The following is a 24,142-nucleotide window of genomic DNA, read 5'->3' on the forward strand; positions in this document are numbered from 1 at the left end:
TTCTCCAAAGGAGTGGTGTCCGACAGGGGCACTAATTTTATGTCTGCCTACATGCAAACCATGTGAAAGGAGTCTGGGGTTACTTATAAGTTCTCCAGCCCTTACCACCCACAGACCAATGGTTTCGTGGAGAGATTTAACAAGACCCTAAAAGGCATGATCAGGAGTCTGCCTGAGGGCCTGAGGAAAAAGTGAGACATTCTCTTGCCCTGTTTGTTGTTTTCCTACAGGGAGGTACCGCAGAAGGGGGTGGGTTTCAGCCCATTCGAGCTCTTGTACTTTCACCCTGTTAGGGGACCTCTTAGTTTACTGAAGGATGGGTGGGAGAAGACTCCAAGGAGGCTTCCCCAAGATGTAGTGAGCTACATGCTGGCCTTCCGCAGCCAAATGGCTAAGTTGTGGAAGCAAGCCTCTGACAACTTAGAGGCTAGCCAGGCGGTGATGAAGGTATGGTACAACCAGAACTCTCACACTGTGGAGCTAGAACCTGGGCAGAAGGCGTGGGTCATGGAGCCTGGAGAGCTCAGTGCCCTCCAGGACCGTTGGACTGGCCCTTATGAGATGTTGGAGAAGAAGGGTAAGGCCACTTACCTGGCGGACCATAAGACCCCCAGACTCCCAGTACTACACGCCAACTGCCTCAAACCCCACCATGAGAGGTCTGAGCTCACTTTACTAATTGTGACTAATGGGGCCGAGGAAGAGGAAAGTGAACCTATCCCGGACCTCTTTGCTGCTAAAGAGAAGGATGGGTCAGTGGAGGGAGTGGTTCTCTCCCCATCCTTGACTCCTGAGCAACAGAGGGACTGCCACAAGGTCCTGGGGCAGTTCTCCTCAGTGTTTTCTCTTATCCCTGGGATTACCCAACTGTGTACCCATGATGTGGACACAGGAGACAGCCTCCCCATCAAGTCCAAGTCTTACAGACTCTCAGATAAGGTGAAGGCCAGCATCCAGAGTGAAGTCACTAAGATGCTGGAGTTGGGGGTGATAGAGCCCTCCAACAGCACTTGGTCCAGTCCAGTGGTTCTGGTACCAAAAGCTGCCCCACCGGGAACCATACCAGAACTTAGGTTCTATGTGGATTACAGAGGACTGAACTCTGTGACCCAGACGGATGCTCATCCAATCCCTAGGGCGGATGAGCTTATTGACCGCTGGGGGCTGCCCGACACCTGAGTACCTTTAACCTCACGTCAGGGTAAGGGCAGATCGTCCTAACGGATGGAGCGAGGTCCGCCTTTTCCACCCCAGAGGGCCACTACCAGTTTAGAGTGATGCCCTTTGAACTGAAAAACCCTCCTGCCACCTTCCAGCGGCTGGTGAACTGGGTCCTCTCCGGTTTAGAGGCCTACTCTGCTGCCTACCTGGATGACATAGCTGCCTTCAGTAGCAGCTGGGAGGACCATCTGGGTCACCTCCAGGAAGTGCTTCAGGCACTTCAGGTCTCATCTGATTTACATGGTAAGTGGCAAAACATTCATGTGCAAATTGTCAAAACCTTTTTCCACATATTTTAACATAGGTCTGTTTCAAGTGTCACATGAAGTGATATATGAAAAAATGACGGGGCCTTTGCAAAATTTGTAGACTTTCCAGTCACTTTTACTTAAGTTGATCACCTCACAGATACACAGAAGAACCTGGACAAGCAGGAGGCCCCAAGTGGTGATTGCTTCAAGCACTAAAGGAGCTGAAGTGGACCTTGCTAGGTCTCTTGGTGTTATCATTGGTGTTCACAGGGGAGGAAGAGGGAGAAGTCAGTGGGAAAGTAGTGAGAACATTTAAAATCATAACTTTATAATGATCAGAAACCTGCAATTTTCTTCACCATCCAATGTGTGCAATTACATGTAATGCCAAGGGATTTCTCCGCCGTAAAAATATTTTGCTGGTTGGCAAAACATGTTACAGTGAATATGCACGTTAATCGTTCCCATAAACCAGCAGGTTTTCCACCACTTTGCGTTATGCACATACATGCAAATCTATGACTTTCCTATAAATCCTTGGAAGAGTATTGTTGTAAATATGGTGCATCCCTGCTTTTTGGACAGGTCGCGATGTTGCGAAATTTGGCACAGTTCAGCACGCCAACATGTTGTTGTTCGAACGCCCCATAGTGTGTAAAACTTCCCCTATTTTGTGCAATAGAAGTCCCAAAAAAGAAAAACACACAAAGTCATCTACTTAAATAGGATTTTTATTAAAATATATAATCTATAGTGGATTATAAATGGCTAGATATAAGTAGAGGATTCACTAAGGAAAATATATTAAATGTAGAACACGTGTCGTTGGCCATTACATAAAGTGCAGTTACAGTTTGCTTCTATTAATATTATTATTTACAAATTGCAGACAATATTAAGAACTATGAAATTAAAGCTTAATTAAAAGATACAATTTTCCGAACAGTACATACCTGCACATTACGAATTAACAGTCTAACATTACGTGTACTGTGCTCCAAACCCTTAATATTATAACATCACGGATAAAATATTACAGTAAATTTAAATAAAAAAATGAGATGGCTGAAAGTTCTCATGTTAGCACCTACACATAGATCTGAAAATCAACCCACAACACTGTCTACTTGGGTAAGTTTCACAGAAACATCTATTTCTGAAAATGTAATTCTGAAAGTTGTCCCAACTCATTTTATTACAGGCATCTGCAACAAGGAGGGTGTCTGGTTTTATTGTAAAACAGTTGGTGTGAAGCCAGATGCCTACCCAGAGGGGTGATTTTCAGTTGTAGGAAAAATAGGAATAGTTCTGAGCATGGACATTATTGAAAATGTAGCATAAACAGCTCTAAAGCATGCATATTTCCTGAAATGTAGGAGGTCTTGGGACTAGCCAACTGGGAATATATGGCTAAAAGTACACGTAATGGAACTCATATGCTTTCATCCAAACAATAGCAAAATATAAATACAACCCTTGTGCATCTACCTTCCATAATGACAGGTAAGAGTGATGGGGTTTCAGTTCCCTAAAGACGCTTCGTCAGCCCAGTTAAAAGGATGCACACAAAACATTAATTTATCAGAAGTGAACTTCTTTTGTCACAACATCTTTACAACATAGATATAAATGTGAAGGCAAATATGATATAACACGATCTGTGAAGAAAAAGCTTTGGAAGTGTTCATGTCTATCCAGAGGTCGTCTAAGGAGCAGGTCCAGGAAGACATTAAATCCTGAAATTCTGCCCACCTCAGCAGCATCTCCCAGGAAACAAGCACCAGAAATGTTTCTTAAACGAGGATGCACTTTTTGTTACTGTTCAGTCCTGTACCATTAAGACAGCCAGGTCCTGGGTGCACCTGTCCTTCATGGCATCGTCAAGTGGCAAGTCTCTGCACTAGGAGTGTGGCGTCCTGCAGGAGCGGCAGCAGGCACTGCTGTAGTACCAGTGACTGCATAGGTTGACTTTTATCGCCAGACCACAGTTTGTTCCCGCCTTGTCCTGACAGCTGTCATCTGAAGAAAAGGAACCGATTGGGAGTGATTAGAATGAAAACAGAATGTAATTGTACTGCACAGCACAAAACATTAAGCTGCTGAAAATGGGTCATTGTATAAGTACAGGATAGTCTTGAAACACAATCAACAATCCATAGCATTTCATCTGCAGCACTGAAGCTGCCACAAAGACTGGCTGCAAAACAGGAAACAGAGAGGAACTCCTGCCCCCCTGCAACCGTTTAAACTCAAAGAAAAAAAGGCTTAGTTTAAGCATTTTATATTTCATCCAGTCTTGTAACTGGTCACCAAATGTGTTCAACTGACCAGCCCAAACAACAAGTGCATGCCACTTGGAGTTAGATCCATCCATCCCTGTCCTGGAATAATTTCTGTGTCCCTTTCTATTCATGAACGACAGCACCAAAACATCAAGTGACAACTGAACAAGGAACAGGTGAAGGCATGACTTCCAGCAAGTGAACACTCCAGGCGGAAACATGTTGACATATTCATCAAGACTCATGCTGACTTAATAGGGAAGAAGGTTACAGGATGATAAAGTAGATGAAGGGAATTTTATGTTTCCTCACACGTGGTGAAACTGAGAAGATGGTTATAGAGGTAGGTAAAGATAAATAATTTTCAGTCAGTTTATCGACTTTTTGGACAAGCGACTGCTCACGCATGTGCCCCCCTTGGCTTGCATGCACACACTCGCCTACTCTCTGACTAGGTTAGACATCAGTGCCAGTCAGATTGACACTGTGATTTATGAGATTATTGACCCGACTAAATGATGGAAAACGTCTGAGTCATCTCCGTATATCAGTTTGTAAAATCTGTTTGATGTTTTTTATGATCTAATAATTTCTTATGTGGATCTTATAATAACTGTGTAATTTATGTATGTGCTTTAATGAATTCTTGGAGTTCGAATAAAGATTTATGAACTGAACTGAACTGACCCGACTAGTATCACCACAAACAAGAACAGTCCCAGTATTCTTGTTTCGGGTCCAGGGAGGACCTGGCCAGGCAGTTGGCTGGACTGCTCCCATGAGGAGCAGGGTCAAGAATTATTTCCATATGGCTGGGTCTGAGCTGTGGTGGCATGGTGAGCAAAAAAAACAATGGCTTTAGGCCTAAATCTCTTTAATGTGGGTATATGTTGACAACATCTAGCATTCCATCCATTATCTTTTTGCCCTATGTAGGAAGGGTATGCCCAGACATGGGTACACTGCTCACTATGCTACTAGATTCAAGCTAACCTGGCTGATGAGGGGTGATACCCCGAAACCAGTCCCAGGATGCTTGTTCCCAATCCAGGGAGAACATGGCCTGGCAGTTCGGCCTGGACTGTTCTCATGGGGAGCAGGGTCAAGACTGATTTGAATATGGCTGGGTACAAATTGGAATGGCGTGGTGAGCAAAAAAATGATGGATTTAGGCCTGGATATATGTACTGGGGGTGAATGTTTGATACTGTTCAGCAATCCGTCTATCATCTATTTGTGTTGCTACAGACTATTATCACTTCAACTGATGTAGGGAGTGGTACCTGCATCTGTTGTGGCGGAGGACGGTCTCAACCTGAAGGAGTGGAAACGGACTCGAACAGCTAGTCACCACACCAACCCCCACAGCCAGACACATGCTAGACCCCATCTTCTCTGCCAGCAGGAACATGATCTACTGACACACCACTGAACTCCACTGGACCAACCACCACTGCGTACATCTCGTCTTTGCCACGCCCACCATTCACCACCACCCTCATCGCCATCCTGTCGCAGCTGGAACAAGGTCACCAAGAACGTCTCTCCGACATCCTCAGCATGACCACTCCGCCTACTCCAACAGACGCCAGCCTGCATCGCACAACCTTTACCAATGGATCTCCAACTGCGCAGAGACTCTGGCCCCCCTCAAGAATGCACCAGCCAAGCAACACTCCAAGAAATTCAGCTGGCTCACTTCCACCCTCCACGAGTCCAGATGCACCTGCTGACGACTGAAAAAGAGATGGAGGAACAACAAAACCCCAGAAACCCATGCAGCCTTTAAATCCACCTGCAATGCACACCAGCTTCTCCTCAAAACCACAAAGAAAGGGCCTTCCAAGACAGAATCAATGCCAACGCAAACAGCAGCAAAGAACACTTTGCCATCATCTAGGAGTTCACCAAGCCCTACAGCGAGACCACAGATGTCTCACCCTCCCAAGACCTCTACAACAATCTTGCCACCATCTTCCACCACAAGATCAGGCAAATCTACAACAGCTTCAACACCCAAGACCCTGCCACTACACCCGCCACCACCACAAGCGACCACATCTCACCCCAAAAGATCATGCTCAAGTGGACTACACTCAATACAGACAACACGCTCAAGACCATGAAGAGAATCCACTCAGGAGCCCCATCGGATCCTTGCCCATACCACATCTTCCATAGAACAGCCATCTCTATCACCCCCTAGCTTTGCTGCACCATCAACTGCTCCATTGAAACCGCCACCTTCGTCAACAACTGGAAACATGCCGAGATCAGCAGCCTGCTGAAGAAACTGGCTGCCGACCAGACAGACCTTAAGAACTTCAGACCCATCTCCCTCTTCCCCTTCCTAGCCAAGGTAATTGAGAATGCCATCAACGCTCAACTCTCCGATTCCATCAAAGAAAACCAGATCCTGGACACCTCCCATTGTGGCTTCCGAAGCAACCACAACACCGAGACTGCACTACTCGCCGCAAATGACGACATCCGCTCCCTCCTTGGCTGGGGCAAAATCACAGCCCTCGTCCTACTGGATCTCTCAGCTAACTTCGACACTGTCTCCCACTACACCCTAATCACGAGACTCCACGACGCCAGCATCCAAGCCAATGCACTGGACTAGATCCACTCCTTCCTGACTGGTCTAATACAGCGAGTCAGACTTCCCCCATTCCTCTCTGAGCCTACAGAGATCAGCTGCGGAGTACCCCAGGGCTCCTCCCTGAGCCCAACCCTCTTCAAAGTCTACATGGCCCCCTCTCAGCCATCCTCTGAAGCCACAGACTCAACATCATCTCCTATGTCGATGACACCCAGCTGATCATCTCCCTCACCAACAAATCCACAGCCACCAGTGAGTCAACTTTCACAACAGAATGAAGGCTATCGCTGACTGGATGAAAGACAGCTGCCTCAAGCTCAACTTGGGCTAGAGTGAAGCACTCATCCTGGGGCCCAATCCCACCAGGAGTCGCCTGGGATGACTCCTGGTGGCACACCGCAGTAGGAACCCCTCCCACCCCTATGGACCACACATGCAACCTCAGAATCATACTCGCTCTCTAACAACCACGAAATCAATGCAGTATCCTCATCCTGTTTCCACATGCTCCACCTGCTTCGAAAGACTTTCCAATGGCTCCCCACAAAAACCAGAAAGGCAGTCACCCACACACTCATCACTAGCAGACTTAGCTACAGCAATGCACTCTACGCCGGCGTCACCCAGAAGCAGCTCAGGGAACTACAGAACATTTAAAGCACTGCAGCCAGAGTGGTCCTCGACATTTGGCACCACAGCCACATGACCCAACACCTCCAACACCTCCACTGGCTCCCAATCAGCAAGAGAATCACTTTCAAGCTCCTCACATGCATACAAGGCTCTCCACAATGTAGGACCAGAATATCGGAACCACCGCCTTGCTTACCACACACCAGCCAGACAACTCTGCTACACCCAACTCACCGGGCCTCCATCTCACAGATCCACAAGACCAGAACCGGAGGAAGTTCCTTTTCCTACCAAGACCTCGAAAACCCTGCCCTTCCACCTAAGGCAATCTGTGTCATTGACTCAATTCAGGAAGGACCTCTAGACCTGGCTCTTCAACTGAAACCTGCACCCAGACAGATCAGCAGGTCCCCACCCCCAGCACCTTGAGACCCTCTGCACCCAGACAGGTCAGCAGGCCCCCACCCCCAGCACCTTGAGACCCTCACACGTGAGTAGTCACGCTTTACAAATCCCTGATTGATTGATTGATGAACTTGATTCCCTGACACAAGACAAAAAAGGAGAAGCAAGTTATATCCCATGGTACAGATACTGACTGGGTAATCCATGCTTAAACAAGGTGACGGGCCAATCAGACAGTGTAATGCGCTAAATGAGCAGAGGAAGGTGTTTTCCCAAAGGGGACTTCTGCTCCTAGTTGGATTGCACCTTTTTGAATAAATAAATGATTTACAGATACTTCTAAGGTGTGCAGCTACTCATCAAAGTGTACCGGCGCAGTTTTAGGCACCAAAGAGAATAACGACTCTGAGGGACACCGTAATCCTAACATCCCTAAAGCCTGAACAGGAGAGTCTTCAATTCCTTTTTAAATTGTAATTTGTTTGAGGTGAGCCTCAGCTGTTCAGGCAGCTGATTCCACTTTCCAGCTGCTCTAACAGAGAACGAAGATCCTCCCCGCCATTGCCTTTTGAAATGTGGGACCTACATTAATCTAGCTTTACTGAAGCACAGTGGTCTCTAAGGGTAATATTCTTTATTCTCTCAGTAAGGTAAATAGGCCCCTTACTGTGGAGGGCTTGGAGCATCGGGGTCAGTGTTTTGTACATTATACATTGTTTAACTGGCAGCCAGTGTAGTCTCTACCAGTATAAAGACACTGATGAATACTTTGATATTCTGTACAATAGGCAGATTGCCATATTCTGCATGACTTGAAGCTGCTGGGTTAGGTACTCTGGAAGGCCCAGGTACAAAGCATAATGAAGCCGGGACCAAATCAGAGACCTGGCCACTGTGACTTGAGCGCCCTGCGGAAGTAGATGGAGAAACTTCTTCAGCATGCAAAAAATCCAGAAGCACGCTTTCACCACTGCCGACAACTGTGCTCCAGAATGACAGTTGGGTGTCAAACACAACACCCACATTTCTGGTCACAGCTGTTGGAGGGGGTGAGGAGTCACCCTGTCAGGCCACGCTGCAATCCACCCCAGAAGAGGATTCATACCAAACAGCAGAATTTCTGTTTTATCGAGATTGCACTGCAATTTGCTACTCTTCAACTCATAGGCTTTGTCATATGGATCTGGGCTGGATCATGTCAACCGGTACAGGAGACAAACAATTGTTTAACTGGGTGTATTACTCTTTCAAAATGTTACTACCACTCACTGAATTTGGTCAGTGAGTGCAGCCTTTACATAGGAGGGTCTTTGCATAAGGTACCTCACTTCCCCATAAACTAAAGGTGTTAGATCATGTTCCACAACTATCAGATTCCTAGTACCTTCGCTTACCTGAACACTAGTCTTCAAAGTAAACTTAAAAACTTCCTGTAGGATGGCAATGAATGCTTTGACAAACAGCTAGTCAGTTTTTAAGAGCTCTCTTTATCATAGTCACAGAATGATCAAAGAAGGATACCAGATATTTGCTCCTGAAAATGCACACACTAGAGATGTGGGTTAGCTGCTGCAAAGTTGCGTGTGGAACTTCTTGCATGGTTCTGATGTGCATGCTAGAGCTGAGGTGGAGCCGAAGAACAGCTAGACAATTAGGTTAAAATGCAGATAGGTGCTGAGCATAAGAGAAGCAGGTTTCACTCCGCACTGATCACCTGGTAAAAGAGAACTGGCTAATGTCTGCAACTGTGCAGTGAACCTTTGTGTTTTTCTACGCCTTAGGGAATGCGTGACACTACCTATGCAAAGCCCGAACTGGGTCAAAAACTTGGCCGGGGGACCAAAATAAAAGTGGCCATCCATTAGTGAACTAGATATCTAAAGATGTTGTCCATATTTGCATATCAGGCCAGTTTGGAACTTATAAAGACACGGTATATTGTTATTTTGCAAGATATGTGAGACTGCATGCATTTGGGTTTGCTACAGGCAATGTTTGTGGTAATGTTTGGGCAATCAGTAGTAAAAACTGGTCCACCTATCAATAAAACAGGCCCATAAACTGCTTAACAACTGGCCCACATGCTGATCTATCAGACCAGCCCATCGCACACTGCCTCATTGCCCTATAGGCCAGTCCGACCCTGCTTGCTGAGTGTCTGAATATCCACAGGTTTGGGCTAAGAGAACTTACAATGTGGGAGGACCATTACTATAAAATGAAAGGTACTAATGGTTCCTGGTTTTCTTACCTGGAGGCTCTGTGGGGCAAGGCTGAAGGTCACAAGTTTGTTTTGCTACAGGCTTCACCAGTGGGTCACAGCCACGGACAATGTCAGTTCCCTGGTAACACTTCACGTCACGCATTCTTACTCCGACCCCACACGTTTTGGTGCACTGCAGAGAAAAGATACACATTGTAAGAGGAAATAAGCAAAACACTTACTGAACAATTAAGTACAAAGCCGTCAGTAGGAATATTGAGCATGTAAGATAGCAGTAAAATGATTTAATTGACCCCTTTGCCGTGGGGCTAATTCCCCCGCGGCGCGGGGGAAAGGGAGCCGCACACGTCGCCGCGGTGCTGATGACGAGCCCAGGCTCGTCATGCAGCACGGTGCTCGTGTGCTGGTGACGAGCCTGTGCTCGTCATGAGCCCGCCCGCGCAATGGAACGCTCGGCACAGCGGGGGAATTATCCCCGTGTGTGAGCGTTCCACGGCTCATGTCGAGCCCAGGCTCGTCACCAGCACACGAGCACCGTGCTGCATGACGAGTCTGGGCTCGTCATCAGCACAGAAGTGGTTAACTGTGTCAGTGCAAGAGTAGTTTAGTGAAACCAATGGCTAGTGTGCGAAGGCTCATGCACTGTTTTACTCTACTTTTGTATGAGTAAGAAGTGTTTTACCTCATCTGTGCCCTCGAAGTCCTCACTGATGTGCATACAATTAATTTGAGCAAACATGGATGGACCATTTAAAAAGGGGCTGGCAACACAAGTGGGGCGGCTGCTCCAATAAGGCGGAGGAGCTTCGCCCCACTAACTAAATCGCCCCAGAGATGGAAAAAAATACATTTTTAATAAAGTTCATTTATTACCATTTTATTTTTCAAAACCCCAAGCTGAATGTCAGGACAAGGGGATTGGGGGGGGGGGAGAGGTGATTCTGCTGCTGCTAGTCATGCAGAACAGAAAGTAGTGATGGGCAGGACACTTTAAGTTTAACATGCCCATGTCTCTTTGGTGAGCCGTCTTGCAATAGCCAGCCAGACATGCACATTTTGAACCTCTCTAACCCAGCTGTCTAGGACAGGTGAGTTTTGAGACAGCATAGGGCTCCAGTGTCCTCAGGAGTGACGAAGGAGACTGCTACCTCAAATCGTGGTGCTTCTTTATGATGCATGAGAACAGCACCAGGATTGGTTACTGCAGTTTCCTGGGTCCCGCGTTGGAGCCTGTTTTATTTACTTTTATTTTTGTCCCACCCACACACCACCCTCCATACATGTGAGCCGCCACTGAACACATGTTTTTTTAAATAAACAGTGCAGGTTCTCTGCATTACTGTACTGCAGGTATTGTGCCGGGACACTCCTTAGAGTAGCTGTGCACACTATAAGTGACTTATATTTTGTAAGATTAATTTAGCCTGCTACCTCCTCCATTGAACACAGTTGTTTATACTTGAAGAAGGATGGTTTACAAAAGCCCCTTTAAAAAGAAGGCCTCCAAAGACGCGGAGCCTGTCAATTACGTACTTTTTACAAATTCTACAGCAGTGCACACACTGGAGGTTTTTTAAAATAGAGTTTCCCATTTGTATCATTGGAAGTCAAATTCTGTCACCATACAGTTCTCTTAGGAGTCCTGTGCAGTTGAGTTTAGTTTACTACAGAACATCCCTGACACATTTCAAAACAGGCTCTGCTTTTCATTAACATTTTGTTTTTTACACTAACCTATTGATGCATTCTGGTTCTTGTAGTCCTTTCCGTCATCAAAGGCGCTCATGGCCTGCAGGAGGAGCAATGATCGCCCTGCCGTTTGCTAATTTCTGCAGACACATGAACACGTGCGTACAATGCTTCCTTTATTCATGCTCTTGAGAGAGCCCAAATCTGTGTTAGAAATTGTAGGGGTGCATCATATTCACAAGTAATCCGCACCCGCATATATAGAGGCTTATAATCACGTTTAAGTGTGACACGAAGCTATGAACTTATGTACCAGGATTTACATAGCTGCAACGTAAAGCGGTTTGAAATACTAATGTCATGTTAATTTAGAAATATGTTTGTAGCATAATAATAATTCAGTTAAAGGATGCTTTAATAGGCATTGATGTATAAATGCATGTTTAGTAATTCATTATTACATTCATGTAACGACATAGAAGTGTTTAGTTGGAAAATGTATTCTTTCTTTTGCTATAATGATGTAGGCCTAACGAGTAGAACTGTTTGCCAATGTTAGGGGGTGACATCTCGAACGTGCAGAGGCCCAGGTGGGGATAGCGGATTGTGTAGGCCGAGCTAGGAATGTTTCTGCTAACATTAAATCATGGAACTGCCTTTTTTTTCCTAGAAGGAATTAATTGCAAGTAGCATGTGGCCGCGAATCGATTTATGTGCGTTTCTTTGCAGGTGCAAGGTTAACCAAAGATAGTAGAGAAGGGCCCATTGTGTATGAGAGTTAGGATGGTAGTTACAGACCCGGAGGACTGGCTGTGGAATTTTAGGGAAGCAACTTCAAGAGGAGACGACTGTGGGACCCAAGGCCGTTTTTCAACGAACAAGGATGAAGACATCATGATGAAGACCCTTTGAAAACTAATACTTTGAGAGGGGCGACCCTTGGGGCGTGTCATCCGAATTGTGGGTTTCGTATTAGGGACAGCACCCCGGGAGGAGAGCAGAGTAGAAGCGCACGAGGGCGAAGAAAGATGCTGGGTATGCAGAGAGCTGCTGTGCGAGATGAACTCAAGAGGCTAAGTCCGAACTGAGTGAGTGAACTTCTTTGGAAGTCACCACGGCTGACACCTTTTGTTAGGAGAGAACCTGGTTGTAGGGATGACACTTAGTATAGTGTAGGGACAGACTTATCTTGATGTATTTCTTCTTTTCCTCCATGCCTACCAAGACCCAAATCATAGCAATTCTTGCAAGCCTGGTGGTCTTGGAAATTATATTAGTGTTGTTTCTCAGTCGCTTGAGACTTTTCCGTAGGATTATGTTTGTACTAGTACCTGTGTATTTGCTGAACCTTTTACTGAGGTGTTTATATACACAATTGCTTTTGGCTTTATAATACATTTTCAAACTTGACCTTTTGTCAGTGGTTCTTTGGGGAAGAAGATGGAAGTGGTTCGAATTGATTTGTTGAAAAAGATTGCCTTCTACACTCTATGACAGGTACAAAGGTCTAATCGACCTGTGACGGGATTCTAGAGATCTGGTTCAAATTCTAGATTGAAATTTCCCGCCTTTCCAGTTGGTAGCAGAGTAGGATGGTTTATCTTCTGGAGTGAAGGTAATCCACATAGGTTAAGATTTCCCCAAGGCCCATAGAGATCCGAAGATGTGCGTCCATAGAGCAGCGGACGGAGGATGGCGATCCAGGGAAGATGACGGAAAGTGACGGTGCGGCAGAAAGCAGCAGGTCGTAAGAGTGTGAGTATAAAAAGGGTCATGCGTGTTAGATTGCGGTGTGTACTGTGTTGTTGTGTAATTGTATTGTCTAGCGGAGTGGAGTGCCTGTAGTGTGAAAGGAGATCAGGTTGTGAGCGCGCGCAACCGGTGGAAAATCTTAAGCTCAAGAAGAAAGCTTAAGTGGTTCGGGTGTATCGAACACCTACAGTAATTGTCGACCATAGAAAGGGGATCATGAGGTACCATTGATCTCCCGTAGGACCGAGATAGGGGGAATGAATGTGTGAATGCGTGGGTAACGGATGCTGGTCGGAGGTTACCGTGTGTATGAAACCTATCAGAGAGGCGATTGTTTGCTCTTTAATTGGACAGACATATGCCAGTCGGTGACAATTACAGTCAGACTGTGGGCGTACAGTCAGAGAAGTGGTTGCTTGGTCGGAAGTGATCATTTCAATTTGTATGATTGGGACGCATGCATGACGGAGAAACGAGCAGAGAAAGGAGGGGAACTGCGGCAAACGGAGGAGAGTGACGTCAGGAAGCGCCGCGCTGGGATAGGACGGTTAGCGTGGAACCGCGCTGAGATAGGGCGGTTAGCGAGAAGCGAGTGACGTCAGAAAGAGCCGCGCTAGGATAGGACGGCCAGAGTGAAGCCGCGCTGAGATAGGTGGATTGTCATTGTGCGTAGTAAACAAGGAATTGTTGCGGATTTCACCATGAAATGTCTAAAAGGTTTGCGAAGTTGCTTTTCGGGAGAAAAGAGACTAGAACCTCAGGGTGGGGAAGAGGCTCCACCCGAGGATACGCCAGCTCATTACATGTCTACGAATGTTGGGTTACATACTATACTGTGGCTTGAGAACTGGTGTAAGATGACTGAAGGGAACAAGGAATTGACTTTCCCTAGGTACGGGACATTCAGATTAGAGGTGTTGTACCAGCTAAAAGCGACTATGTCTTCTTTGCGACCTTTGCCTAGACCAACACAGTTCGAGGCATTGAATGCATGGATCAGAGCAGCCCACGAGAAGAACAGGGATAGAAGACAGGAAAGAGTGAACAGATCAGTTAGGGCGGTGCAGGACGCAAGGTGGGACGTACTAGCCAAGAGATGGAGAGTACAGACCATAGAAGGGGATAGGTTGTACCCATTGTTGGTTAGTGAAAAGGAAGCGCAGAAAAAGAATACAGAAGACGATGACAGTGAAACGGAAGATAGTCTGATAGAGAGGCTGTTGTCGGACAGACCACCTCCGTATAATCCAGAAATAGAAGGGAACTCACCACTACCAACAGAAAGGGGAACATCGACAGTGGACGGTGGCATCCTAAGAGAGAGTGACTTAGGTCCGGTAGGGAACAGGGCCGTCTCAGTGGAAAGTGAGGTGCCTCAACTGGCCCCGGAAGCAAGAGTAGTGGGAAGATTCACTGTACAGAAGGTACACTGTGAAGAGGGGGCCAATGCTCAGAGGTTACCAGATGCCCTTACAGTACCTGTTACCATAGGTCCGAAAGTGTCAGTATACAATCCAGAGCAAACACAAACCGAGGGTCTGCCACAGATGGACAGGGAAAGGAATACCAGCGAAGGTAGGAGTAATGTGGCAGACGAGTGGAGCCAATGGTCCAGACCTGTAGAAAGGAGCACCCCTCTGGCAGCATCGGCAGATTCTTCTAGGGAGCAAGGGGGCTTAAGAGGACCGATGGATCTGAGAGGACCACGGCCCCGGTCGATTAGGGAATTGAGGCCAGATTTGAGAACTTGGGAGACAGTCGCGGATACTCAGAGCGACAGGTCAAGAGACGATAGTAGACATTGGGGTTCGGAGAGTAGGGAAGGATCCCAGTGCAGGTCTAATGGAAATAGACAGGAGGGGGACCGTGGGAGTGAGGAAAATAGGGGTACGTTTACCCCTGGAACAGCAGAAAGAAGACAAGAGTGGGACTGCGAAAGATGGGAGAGAGGAAGTGTTCCCCATAACTCCCCTGAGGAAGACAGACGAGTGAGTCAGGAATGTAAAGGGAAAGACCCAAGTGAAACATCTAGTCAAGGCACATTGAGAGCGGTGATAAAGGCAAGAAGAATAGATGTGCTAAGACTCAAGTCAGAGGTAGAAGAGATAGTGGAAGGTACAATCCCTTTGGAGAGAATAGAACTTTACGAACCAGATGAATTGCTGTTCGTAGCGAAGGATGTTACTCGTCGAGATAGAGCAGCTCACGAGAAGTTAACGGAATTAGCGAACAAATATTCAGTGGATTTGACCAGGACAAAGGCGTTACAGGGTGGCCATAGGCTGCAGTATACAGATCAGGATCTAGATGAAAAGAGAGTGATCGGATTGAAAACCCACATCAGAGAACTAGTAGTGGGTATCCGAACATGGATACAATTGGATAAGTGGGAGGAAAGGTGGTCCAAAAAGAAGAGTGTTAGGCGGAGCACTATAGAGACTTCTCCAGGAACAGGGCTAATGCATGCAGAAGCATACCCCTTGAGAGAGGTTGCCCACGGAGGATATGTGCACGTACCCTGGAGTAGGGGAGATTTGGCTGCCTTTACGAACACATTTCCAAAATTGAGGGAAAACCCAGTAGAATGGTACAAGCAGGTAGAGAGGTTTGTCAAAATTTCAAAGGTACTGTGGGTTGATCTGAACACACTGTTTGACATTGTGGTTCCGGGAGATCTGTGGGTAGCGTGCAAGGTCAGTGTCGAGTGGCCCACAGAGGAGCCAGAACGGGATGCACATACGAATGGACCTTCACCAAGAGTAATGGTAAAATATGAGCAAGTGATTACGTGGTTGAAAACCAAGGTGCCACCACAAGACATAGATTGGGTGAAAATAGATCGAACTAGACAAGAACCAAAGGAGACATTTCATGAATATTACGAGAGACTGTTACAGATATTTAGGCAGTGCAGTGGCCTGGATGTGATGGATTCAAAGGACATCGGACAGTTTGTGTCCAAGTTTGTTTTGGGCTTGAGACCCGAGATCTGTCTAATGATACAGCAACATTTGATCTGTTGGCAGAACAAACCTCTAGACGAGATCCTGAGGTACGCGAGGTACTGCAGTGATGAGATAGATTCTAAGACTAAGAAGCTTAAAGATAAACTGATGCTAGTCCAAATGCAATCGGGAGGACAGGGTCAGTCTGGAAGTTGAACACTGGGCAGAAGATCGAGCAGTCAGAAAAGGGACAGTGAGGATGGCCCAAGGCCAAGGGTAGATCTGGCGACTCTGAAAAAGACAACAAGGTGCCATCAGTGTCACGAGATCGGGCACTGGAGATGTGAGTGTCCCCACAACCCAGAGAATCAAGTACAGGAGGAGGAAGAGGAGAGCCAGGCTCCCCAAGCCCCAAGATCAACAGTCGCCAAGCTTAAGGTGGCAAAAGGGGGGACTTCCGCTCCTAGAGCTTCTGTTCCCCAGCCACCGAAGATCGGAGCAGGGAACAAGATATATCAGCAGATGCCTCTCCTGATAGACGGAGACGAATACTACGCCTTTAACCCAGTGACAGGAAGGTGTCTGGACGGGGAGGAGGAATGCACCTTAGGAGCAGCATTAGAGATAGATCAAAGAGGACCCTTTGTAGAAGCGGATGTAGCCGGACACCCCACTAACTTTCTGGTGGATACGGGTACGACTCGTTCTACTGTACGGTCCGCAGTGGTCCCTAACCTGCCTCTGTCAGGACAGACCATTCAAGTTGTGGGTGTAGCAAATAGGAAAATGACGAATCCACTGACCGAGCCAGTTCCAGTAAGGATAGGAAATTTCAAAGACAACCATCAATTTGTGGTATGTGATTCTAGTCCTGTGTGTCTGTTAGGAAGGGATTTACTGTGTAAACTAAACTGTACCATCTACTGTACACCAAAGGGAGTAGAGTTGGAAACAAATTAGGACGATGCTGCCTTTAAGGTCGCAAACACACATCTGTGCATAGAATTGTATCCTGCACTGACAGTGGAGGAGCTCCCCTGGGACTTAAGGGAGACAGTCAGACAGGAAGTTTGGGATTTTACAGGAGAAGAGATTGGGCTGATCAAGGGTGTAGAGCCAGTCAGGATTCAAGTAAGGCATGATGCAGAATTTCCAAGAACACCCCAGTACAAGCTGACCCCTGAAACAATTGCGGGAATAAAACCTGTGATTGAGTCCATGATTAAACAGGGAATCCTAAAATAGATAATGGGCAGTCCGTGTAACTCTCCGATTATGGGCTTGCAGAAGCCTAGTGGGAAGTTCAGGATAGTGCAGAATTTACGAAAAGTAAACGACATTGTTGTTCCATGCTGTCCAGTGGTACCGAATCCATCAGTAATACTGTTTCAGATTCCAGCACAGACTGAGTGGTTCACCGTGATTGATTTATGTCAGGCATTTTTCTCAATACTGTTACATGAGGAGAGCCAATTTCTTTTCGCTTTTAAGCTGGAAAACCGTGTATTAACATGGTGTCGAATCCCACAGGGGTATACAGAAAGTCCATCGATCTTTAATCAATTATTGAAGAAGAATCTTGAAAGTCTAGTACTGCCCCAGAACTCGGTTCTTGTACAGTACATAGACGACCTCCTTGTTGCGTCAGAGACAGAAGATGCCTGTAGAATAGACACCATTGCTTTGTTAAACCATCTGGCTGAAAATGGTCACAAGGTATCTCCTAGCAAGTTACAATACTGTCTTCCTGAAGTACAGTATTTGGGACACAGAATAGAGAAGGGAATAAGAAAGGTGTCCCCAGACAGAATAGAGGCAATAATGAAAATGATGGTGCCTACCACACAAAGAGAGGTTAGAATGTTCCTGGGAATGGTTGGCTATTGTCGCCAGTGGATTGCTAATTTCTCACTGAAGGCGAAGCCCTTACAGAAACTGACGCTCAAGGACGTGAGTGATCCGGTACCATGGGACACAGACTGTATGATGGCTTTCCTAGCGTTGAGAGAAGACTTATGTCATGCTCCGGCCCTGGGGATGCCTGATTATACCAAACTGTTTTCATTGTTCTGCTGTGAGCGAGAGGGCTGCGCGTTAGCAGTTTTGACCCAAGATCACGGGGTGCCCGTAGACCAGTCGCATATTTCTCGGCTACCTTAGACCCAGTAGCCGCAGCGTTGCCCCGATGACTCAAGTCCGTTGCTGCAACAGGTGTCAGCATTGAGAGATGTGAGAGCATTGTGATGGGGCATCCATTGGTGGTACACGTTCCACATTCAGTAGAATTGTTAATGACAAGGACCAAAACGCAGCACCTGACTAACAACAGGCTCACACGTTACGAGCAGGTTATACTTGCCGCAGAGAATGTGACCCTAAAGAGGTGCTCAGTTTTGAACCCTGCTACGTTGATGCCATTGCCAAATGTTTTAGATGATGATTGTGAAGACCATGACTGCCTTGAAGTGACTGAACTATGCACCAAACCAAGACCAGACATTGTCGATGAGCCTTTGGAAGACCCAGATGAAATTCTCTTTGTAGATGGCTCATGTATAAGAGACAATGCTGGACAGTTGAGAGCGGCTTTTGCCATTTGTACGATCCATGGGATAATCGAAGCCGCCTGCTTAGAAGGAGTACACTCCGCTCAGGTGGCTGAGATAGTTGCGTTGACGCGTGCCTGTCTGGCAGCCAACAAGATTCGAGTCACCATATACACCGACAGCAGATATGGGTTCGGTGTGGTTCATGACTTCGGTCAGTTATGGTCTCAGAGGGGTTACATGACATATTAGGTTCCCCTATCAGGAATGGGGAATTTGTCAGGTTACTGCTGGAAGCTCTGCAGGGACCAGCAGAAATTGCAGTGGTGAAATGCACAGCACATAGCAAGGGTGCTGATTTTGTGTCCTTGGGTAACAGATATGCGGATGAGGTAGCACGTTATTGTGCCAAGCAAGCTTACTCCTTCACCGACCAGGTTGTTGAGGGAATACACAGAGGGACCGAGCTAAACATGACACTTGAAGTGGCAGATACTTGGGATGAATTGAGAAAGATGCAGGAACAAGCGTCAGACTTTGAGGAAAGAGTGTGGGTGACTTCTGGTTGTACAAAAGGGGATCTTGATTTGTGGATTTCGGCAGATGGGAGAGCTGTGTTGCCAAATGAACTGGTGAGCCCGATGGCTCGAGAAATACACGGCTCTGTGCATTTGGGAAGAGATGCTATGATACGAGTGTTCAGGCAGACCTGGTATAACCTGAAGTTCAGAACGGCTGCAGAAGCAGTGTGTCAGAGGTGTGTTACGTGTCAACAGATGAATGTTGGAAAGAGGACACCAGTTACGTTGAGTCATGTGGGGAGGTCTGAAGGGCCTTTCAATAGAATGCAATTGGATTTCATTGAGATGCCAAAGTGTAACAGCCTCAGATATGTCTTGGTAATTGTATGTGTGTTCTCCAGGTGGGTCGAGGCATATCCCACTCGTAGGTGCGATACACTCACAGTAGCTAAATTGTTGTTGAGGGAGTTAGTACCTAGATTCGGGGTCCCGACCTCTTTGGAATCGGACAGAGGAACACATTTCAACAGTGAAGTTGTGAAGATGCTCTGTTCTGCATTAAACATTGATCAGAGGTTGCATTATAGCTATCGGCCGGAGGCTTCTGGCATAGTGGAACAAATAAATGGAACTCTCAAAGCACGAATGGGGAAAGTGTGTTCCTCCACGTCCCTGAAATGGCCAGATGCTTTGCCGTTGGTGTTGATGAGCATGCGTAGTACCCCAGACAGGAGAACAGACTTTCACCCCATGAGGTGCTGATGGGAAGAGCTATGAGATTGCCATCAGTCCCCTCAGCAGCCTTGCTGAATATCACAGATGATCTGATTCTTGATTACTGCAAAGGACTATCTGACGTCATCCATTCTGTGTCCCATCAGGTGCAGACGGCAGAAATCCCAACTTCTAGAGACCTCTGTCATGACCTGTGTCCCGGAGACTGGATCCTAGTGCGGAAGCACGTGAGGAAGAGCTGCCTGGACGCCCGCTGGAGAGGGCCATTCCAAGTCATCCTGGTGACGAATACTGCTGTGAAGTGTGGTGGACTGCCAAATTGGGTCCACGCTTCCCACACCCGAAGAGTCCCAGCACCCCTGGAAGAAACAGCTGCTCTCGTTGAAGAAAATCCAGCCGTGGAGGAAGATCCACAAGAGGGGACAAGTCAAGCTGTGGGGGTGTCTGAAGAGGCTGGTATCCCATCCGACAGAGCTGAAGGAGATCACAGCGGCAGTGACACTGAATCTGCCACTGAATGGGAAAGCTGCTGTGAAGGTGATCTCAACCCTGGAAGAGCTGAAGGCAGGGATGAGCAGGTTGTGCCGACAAGGAGCAGAGGAGTGAAAGGCACCGAGGCAAGTTGGCCTGAAAGACGAAAAAGGCTGAATGTGAGACTGACCTCTGAAAGAGATCTTGCACCTGTATCTGAAGAATCAGACCCGGAAGGAGAAAGCCAAGAGTCAGAGGAAAAGGGTCCGAGGAGATCAAGGAGGGTGAGAGTACCTTGCAGAAGATACGCCACTCCGGAGTGGACCTACCCTTTCACAAATGCCAGGTGTACTGAGATCCGGGAGGGTGAGGTCGGTGCTGGTGACCGATACGGCCCCGAACTATAAGTTGGAAGTGATATTGTTGGTGCCTGGACTGGAAATCGAAGGCTTACTGACAATCACTGTTCCTAACCCCCCTCTCCTAAGCAAGATAAATGATTTGATGGATAAAGTACCATTACTAAAGGAATGTGGCCCAGATAAAGGAGACCCAAATATTGATGAAATCGAACCATCTCACCAATCCACATTTGAGGAGCATCCCACAAAGAGACAAAGGAAAAGGGCAAGGAAGGCAAGGCTCAAATACAAGAACAATCAACATATAGATCAGGGCAAAACTTTCCCCATCTTTAACACCAATACCCTCAGAGAAAAAAAATCTAACCTTTTGAATGGGCCGTCAGTGAGTGAGGAAATCCACACAGACCGACTCGACCACTCAAACACTTCATTCATATCAAGGGGTGATGGCCCCCGGTCAGGAGCCAAATCAACCAAATCCCCTTCCACAATGGAAATTAGTAAAACGCTCACAATATTGAACCACCAATCACAAGCTCCAGAATCGGGAAAAGAACAAATAAAGCCAAAACAGGTGGTCAAACAGGGAGGCATCGAGCAACATGAGCCGACCACAGCCCGGGTAAAAAATAGTTTGGATTCTAAATGTGACTCCAAAGAGGGCCACAATGTCGGCACAAAAATTACAATTGAGCAACAACTTTCTACCATATTGGAAAGTAATGCATATGAACCTCAAGGACCAGTAGCAATACCCGAATTTCAAACAGCCTCAAGCCCCATACAAATCACAGTTCTAGCAAAGGAACGCAAATGTTCGTTATTACGAAGGGAGCAAAGAACGGCCCAAACGAAGTTAATCAACTCAGCCCAAACCCAAATGCAACCCTATAACTCACTACTTTGCAAAACCGGAACATCACAAATGGAGCCAACTAATTACCCAGAGTTGTTTGATTTAAAGCTAACTTTTATCCCCGAATATGTAACTAGGGGGTCACAGGATTTCTTAAATCGAGGCAACTTGTTAAAATTGTTTAACGAACTACCGGCTTTAAAAGAAATCAGTTCCCAGGACCTCAACTCTGTTGAATTTCAACAAAATGCTAACAATGGGGCGATTGAGGAAACAATTACAACTTGGGCCTCAAAGGATCTGGTAGAAAGGATATATCTTGAAAAATCGCAGTTTGAATCATGGGGAATATCTATAATGAGACATAAGCACCCAAGGTACCCCCATCCCCTACAATCAAATATAACTGTTCAAGACAAGGGACAGGGGAGCAGAGGTCAAAACATCTCTTGTCTACGTGGCGCCAGGGCTTCCACGATAGAGCCATCAAGCGAAAGTTGTAAAGCGCAAAGAAACGGTTTTCACCACGCTGATAGAACGGATTGGTCATGGATACCTAATGTCCTCGGCAATAAAGCTACCTAACCCAGATTCAAACTTCCCCGTAAACCAGCAGAACGAATTGCTCCCCCAGAACCTAACAAAGAACTCATCAGTTTCAATTTGTTCATGGAACGTGCATGGTTTTCGAGAAATGGCCCATGATAGTGAAACCAGAGTCTTTTTCCAATGACAAGATATAATTCTGATTCAGGAATCTTGGAAACTGCAATCAATCAAAGACATTTATAGAGCGCGCTACATACCCGTAGGGTCTCAAGGCGCTTGGGGGAGGGGGGGTGCCGCTACTGCTCGAACAGCCAGGTCTTCAGCTTCTTCCTGAAGGAGAGGTGGTCTTGGGTCAGGCGCAGGTCGGTCGGGAGGGAGTTCCAGGTCTTGGCGGCCAGGTAGGAGAAGGACCTTCCTCCTGTAGTCGCTCTTCGGATGCGGGGGACGGCGGCGAGGGCGTGGTTGGCTGATCGGAGGTGGCGTTTGGAAGCGTAGAAGTTGATCCGGCTGTTGAGGTAGCTCGGGCCTTGGTCGTGTAGGGCTTTGTGTGCGTGGGTGAGGAGGCGGAAGGTGATTCTTTTGTTGACGGGGAGCCAGTGAAGGTCTCTTAGATGTCCGGAGATGTGGCTGGTTCGCGGGATGTCGAGGATGAGTCTGGCTGAGGCGTTCTGGATCCGCTGGAGTCTCTTCTGGAGCTTGGCGGTGGTACCGGCGTAGAGGGCGTTGCCGTAGTCCAGTCGGCTAGTGACGAGGGCCTGGGTGACGGTCTTCCTGGTCTCGGTGGGGATCCACCAGAAGATCTTCCGTAGCATGCGTAGGATGTTGAAGCTCTGAGGTTCCGTGACAATTGTAAGTGGTGTTTTCGACTCGCACGAATATGGTTGAGTCTGGTATCTATGAACCGCAAATGACGAGTTTAGTAAGTGTGCGCGGTTTCGCTGTGCTAACTTAAACCGTTCGTTTGTTATGTGGGTTTTTTCATCTGTACCCACGGGTTCCATCTTAGATACGGCATCCATTTTGTCTCTTGCCCTCAAGTAGCCAGCGAACGGACGCTGTCCGCTTCGAGACCCTGGGACTCCCAAGATATTTGCGGAAGACACATGTTCTTTGTAAGTGTCTTTATGACGAGGGGGATGCTACTGTAAAGCAGATGGCGCTGCCCGAGGCTCATCTTGCCGCACGGACTTATTGTCTCAGCCGTGCATCTCATTAGGCACGTCCCTTTGATGCCTGTATCTCGTGTTTCCCGATACCTCCCCTTTTACACCCTTTCCGATCTCCCCACTGTCTCCGTCTTCCTTTGCACCTGTCTTTGTTCCTATTTTCGATCTGTTTTACTGCCGATTGGAATGCACTAATGTTGGGAAGATGGTTTTTACAGTTGGGAACCACCAAATGTTTCCGCACTTATGTTCCGGACCTCATGTGTATCAAAGTGACCAAAGCGACCCCTCTGGGGGATAATGGTGGGAACCGGGTTGTAAACTTTTGTGTGCCATGTTGTCCTATGGGTAAAAACTGTATAAAAGGAGCGATCCACAGAACCAATTTGAAGCAGTCTCCCCGAACTACACTCGATGTACTTCCTGTGATTTCTGTGTTCCCTGCAGCAAATAAACCTTGAATCTTTGACGCCGAAGGAAGTGTCCCGTGTCTCTGTCATTCGTACGCCGGAGCAGGTTACCCACGAAGGTTTCAGGTGTTGTGCCCTGGCACCGCTGGGTCTTAAAGAACCCAGTCCTTCAGTTGGCGCCCAACGTGGGGCTGCATCAGTGGTACCGGTCCAAGCCCGACGATCGTGAGGAACTTCGTGTGAAATCTCCGAGGGAAGGTGCACTCCGCTTCATCGATCCTGTTGTCGAAATAAGTGGCCCGAAGACTTTTCCCGCGAAGATTCCCGCCTCCTGATGGCTGCAACGGACTGCTGCCCTGACTGTAGACCTGTTTTGGCGCCTGGCGTAGACCTTGGTATAGCGAGACGATTGACGGGCCTTCCTGGTGACGCCATCGATCTTTGAGTTAAGTATTTGTGGGTCGCTCCCAGAGTTCTTGGTTGTTGACACTTTAGCGAGTGTTTTTGTTGTAAACG

At 47.2% G+C, this 24,142-nt stretch overlaps 1 protein-coding gene across 1 annotated transcript in view; it reads right to left on the bottom strand.

Moving 5' to 3' along the window:
- Nucleotides 1-2,245: 2,245 nt before the first annotated feature.
- Nucleotides 2,246-24,142, bottom strand: part of ADAMTSL2 (ADAMTS like 2) — a 173,674-nt gene continuing 151,777 nt past the window's right edge. The window contains exons 17-18 of the mRNA XM_086919989.1: nucleotides 9,649-9,793; nucleotides 2,246-3,491 (exon numbers count right to left, since the gene is read on the bottom strand). Coding sequence (XP_086776115.1) covers nucleotides 3,373-3,491; nucleotides 9,649-9,793 — 264 coding nt within the window. The 3' untranslated portion in view covers nucleotides 2,246-3,372. The remainder of the gene's footprint in view (nucleotides 3,492-9,648; nucleotides 9,794-24,142) is intronic.

The sequence above is a fragment of the Lissotriton vulgaris genome, chromosome 5 (genome assembly GCF_964263255.1).
Source record: "Lissotriton vulgaris chromosome 5, aLisVul1.2, whole genome shotgun sequence".
NCBI classification, from domain to species: domain Eukaryota; kingdom Metazoa; phylum Chordata; class Amphibia; order Caudata; family Salamandridae; genus Lissotriton; species Lissotriton vulgaris.